Source organism: Capsicum annuum, chromosome 2, assembly GCF_002878395.1.
Source record: "Capsicum annuum cultivar UCD-10X-F1 chromosome 2, UCD10Xv1.1, whole genome shotgun sequence".
NCBI classification, from domain to species: domain Eukaryota; kingdom Viridiplantae; phylum Streptophyta; class Magnoliopsida; order Solanales; family Solanaceae; genus Capsicum; species Capsicum annuum.
This window is the reverse complement of record NC_061112.1, coordinates 118,493,460-118,497,705: the sequence shown is the minus strand read 5'-3', so window position 1 is coordinate 118,497,705 and position 4,246 is coordinate 118,493,460. Positions and strand designations below refer to the sequence as shown.

At 37.7% G+C, this 4,246-nt stretch overlaps 1 protein-coding gene across 1 annotated transcript; it reads left to right on the top strand.

Annotated features, from left to right (window-relative positions):
- The first annotated feature begins 2,084 nt into the window (after window positions 1-2,084).
- Window positions 2,085-2,582, top strand: LOC124896245 (ribulose bisphosphate carboxylase large chain-like). Its single transcript, XM_047407783.1, has 2 exons — window positions 2,085-2,382; window positions 2,470-2,582. The coding sequence occupies exons 1-2, from the start codon at window positions 2,085-2,087 to the stop codon at window positions 2,580-2,582; spliced, it is 411 nt and encodes a 136-aa protein (XP_047263739.1).
- Window positions 2,583-4,246: the final 1,664 nt, after the last annotated feature.

Sequence of the window (4,246 nt, the reverse complement as noted above, 5' to 3'; positions counted from 1 at the left end):
AATTCCTACGCCGAGTGTTGGGCTTTCGGGATCAAAGAATCTTAAGAATTGCCTCTCTTACTTTTATCTTTGGTTGATGAATTTAGACTGCCCCTCCATCTGAATGAAAGCCCTAGGGAATATGAAAGCTATCCACCGGATCTTGGAAGCAAGGCACACAGGCCCCTGAGCTGAGCTCCTTTCGCTTTGACCCATGAATCTTTCTATCCATTAATCTTTATCTTAACCAAAAGGAATTCTCTCTTTCTAGTCTTATTTATAACTAATACAAGAAGAATGCTGCAAGAGGTTACTAATTATGCTATTCCTTCTGTCTTCCCTCACCTCCATCTTCAACTAGAAAGCGGTTTAAGGAGTGCCCTTCGCACCTTACTTTTTCTTTTAGCCTTCGTGCCCCATTTAAAGAGGACATAAGATGACATCTTATTCTATGTCATTTGATTTCCTTAGGACTAGACTAAGCTAAACCATGTCTTTTTTCATTGGCATTGACCTACTTACTTTGACAGTTGTGATTCCGCTTTCATGTCTTGGATTGAGCTTTCACCCCGGCACCTGCGCATACGTGCTCTTTTACTGCCTACGCTCACGAAAGACAAAGCCACTCACACGAATCCATGGACTTTACTTACTGAAGGAAGATTTTTCTACCCTTTACTTCTCTAATAGCCCCGTTGAATAGACGGATTCTTGACCTCGCCAAAGAGATTCACTTAAGCTTCTAGCTGGCTTCCGTCACTTCCTTTCAGCTGCTCTCGCTTGAGAGGAAAAGGGTGGCTCTTCCCGTACTGTCTGAGTTCACATTCCCTGATCCCGCTGTTATTGCTTGACTAGCTTGCTTCGAAAGCTATCATGTAAGAAACCAAAGAGGATTGCTAACAAGGGGAAGAAAGAAAGCTCCTAGCGTTAGAGTGATGCTCCTAGCGTATGCCGGTAAGAATTCAATCTTTGGAAAAATGAAAGTCGTTGCCAGAGGAAGCCTCTTAGTAGCTAAGGTGAAGCCTGATTTCGTGTGGTTTACGACTTTAAAAGCGCTTTCTTTGTTCATCTGCCCCATCTATTTACTTAGCTAACAATCGTATAGAGCGTGATACCTGCCCTCTAAAATGGGATTTAGGAAGTAGACTCCTCGCCCTATAATAAAAGAGCTCTATGTAGCGTTTTAGCTTTTGTGCTTTACAAAAAGGAGCTAAGCAAGGGGAGAGCTTATGCCCGGCTAATTGAATGGAGTTCCCGACTTTAAAGAATCAATTTCAAGTACCGAGGAGATTCACGACTCAGAAAAAGACTCGACCCTTCCTAATCCCAATGAGAGAGCGGTCTCTGGAAGCTGAAATGCGACGTTTAAAACCCCTCGTGTTAATAGAACCCCTGGAAGGGGGTAAACATGCTATAAAAGGGCTTTTAGTGGCCTCTGAAAAGGAATCTTTCTATAATTGCACTAGCACAATAGATCGGTAACAGAACATAAAGGATTCTCTCTTGACTACGGCACCCACGGTGAGCCTCTCGCCCGAAAGAAGGTCACCTTCACAAAGGCCCGTAATCCAACTAAGCGAAAGAGGTCTATCTCTTCCAACATTTTCTTACTTCTATCCCTTTGAATAGCAAAGTTGCCCGCGTCTCGTAAGGCCAAGAGTTCTGTCATTCCTCTCTGTCAACTCGAAGTCTAACGCAAGGAACTTTCAATTCCATTTTCTTTTCTTTTCATAGGCTCTTTTATTGAGACCAAATCCTTTCTTCTTTCAAAAGAGTTCCCCCCTCCCGCTATTACTACTACAAAGAGACTAGCCGCGACAAGACATTCAATAGGACCGGAGTCATTCAAAGCGAAAGAAGTTCCGATCATAGCTTCTCAAACAAAATGATTTAGGGAAAAAAGAGCATTTATTATAGAGTATATAACTTCGATCATAGGGATCAATTTCTAGTCGCATAGCTTCATAATAATTCTGCAAAGGTTCCACGTAATTTCCTTCGGATTGAGCTGACATCCGTTACGGTCGTCATTCAATTGAAAGAATCTCCGTTCTAGAACCGTACGTGAGAATTTCAACTCATACGGCTCCTCCCTTATGTGCATAATGAGAATAATACATAGAATCAAAAAAAAAGATTTAGAGCCTGAGTCAATCGATAGTTGGGAGCAACTTGAAGGTGAAAGAGACATAACTTTGGGCTTTGTTGATTTATTGCGTGATGATTTTGTTGAACAACATCGAAGTCGCGGTATTTATTTCACTCAAGATTGGGTCTCTTTACCAGGTGTTATACCTGTGGCTTCAGGAGGTATTCATGTTTGGCATATGCCTGCTCTGATCGAGATCTTTGAGGATGATTCCGTACTACAGTTCGGTGGAGGAACTTTAGGACATCCTTGGGGTAATGTGCCAAGTGTCGTAGCTAATTGAGTAGCTCTAGAAGCATGTGTAAAAGCTCGTAATGAAGGACGCGATCTTGCTTGGGAAGGTAATGAGATTATTCGCGAGGCTTCCAAATGGAGCCCGAAACTAGATGCTGCTTGTGAGGTATGGAAAGAGATCGTATTTCATTTTGCAGCAGTGGACGTTTTGGATAAGTAAAAACAGTAGACATTAGCAGATAAATTAGCAGGAAATAACGAAGGATAAGGAGAAAGAACTCAAGTAATTATCCTTCATTCTCTTAATTGAATTGCAATTAAACTCAGCCCAATCTTTTACTAAAAGGATTGAACCGAATACAACAAAAATTCTATTGCATATATTTTGACTAAGTATATACTTAACTAGATATACAAGATTTGAAATACAAAATCTATAAAACTAAATAAAAATCTAAGACTCAAATCTTTCTATTGTTTTCTTGGATCCACAATAAATCCTACGGATTCTTAGGATTGGTATATTTTTTTATATCCTGTAGTTTGTAGTTTCCCTGAATCAAGCCAAGTAGCACAACTCTTTCTACCCATCCTGTATATTGTCCCCTTTGTTCCGTTCCGTGTTGAAATGGAAGCAACATTTATTACTTATTATTTTATTAGATTTTAGATTAGTTAGTGATTAGATATTAGTATTAGACGAGATTTTAAGAAAATTTTTTTGATTTCTTTATAGGAGTATAGGAGAGGACAAATCTCTTTTTTTCGATGCGAATTTGACACGACATAGGAGAAGCCGCCCTTTATAAAAAATTATATTATTATATTTATATTATTTTTGATAATAAAAGGGGGTTCCGACATATTAATATATAGTGAAGTGTTCCCCCAGATTCAGAATTTTTTTTCAATACTCACTAATAATCCTACTAATAATCCTAGTGATTGAATTTCTATGCTTAGTCTGATAGGAAATAAGATATTCAAATAAATAATTTTCTAGCGAATGACTATTCATCTATTGTATTTCATGCAAATAGGGGGCAAGAAAACTCTATGGAAAGATGGTGGTTTAATTCGATGTTGTTTAAGAAGGAGTTCAAACGCAGGTGTGGGGTAAATAAATCAATGGGCAGTCTTGGTCCTATTGAAAATACCAGTGAAGATCCAAATCGAAAAGTGAAAAACATTCCAAGTTGCAGTAATGTTGATTATTTATTCGGCGTTAAAGACATTCGGAATTTCATCTCTGATGACACTTTTGTAGTTAGTGATAGGAATGGAGATAGTTATTCCATCTATTTTGATATTGAAAATCAGATTTTTGAGATTGACAACGATCATTCTTTTCTGAGTGAACTAGAAAGTTCTTTTTATAGTTATCGAAACTCGAGTTATCTGAATAATGAATTTAGGGGCGAAGATCCCTACTATAATTCTTACATGTAGAATACTCAATATAGTTGGAATAATCACATTAATAGTTGCATTGATAATTATCTTCAGTCTCAAATCTGTATAGATACTTCCATTATAAGTGGTAGTGAGAATTACAGTGACAGTTACATTTATAGGGCCGTTTGTGGTGGTGAAAGTCAAAATAGTAGTGAATTTGAGGAGGAATCAAATATGTGAATATAATTAACAAGTTGAACCAAGGATAAAGTAGACCAAGAAAAGTGAAATTTTGAACCAAGGAATCAAATATGTGTATATAATTAAGGTATTGCTGGAGAGCAATTTTGGAAAGTGAGTTGGTTTTTGACATGATTAAGATGTTTCTATCTAAAATAAGGTTGAGATGTTAATGTCTTCCAAGATTTTGAGACACATTTAAAAATGACTTAACAAGTAGCCTGCTCAGATTATACATAAGTAATTCCT

Coding starts and splice junctions, on each gene's coding strand:
- LOC124896245 (XM_047407783.1), top strand. CDS start 2,085: ATGAGAATAATACATAGAATCAAAAAAAAAGATTTAGAGCCTGAGTCA. Junction 2,383..2,469: donor AACTTTAGGACATCCTTGGG/GTAATGTGCCAA, acceptor TTGCTTGGGAAG/GTAATGAGATTATTCGCGAG.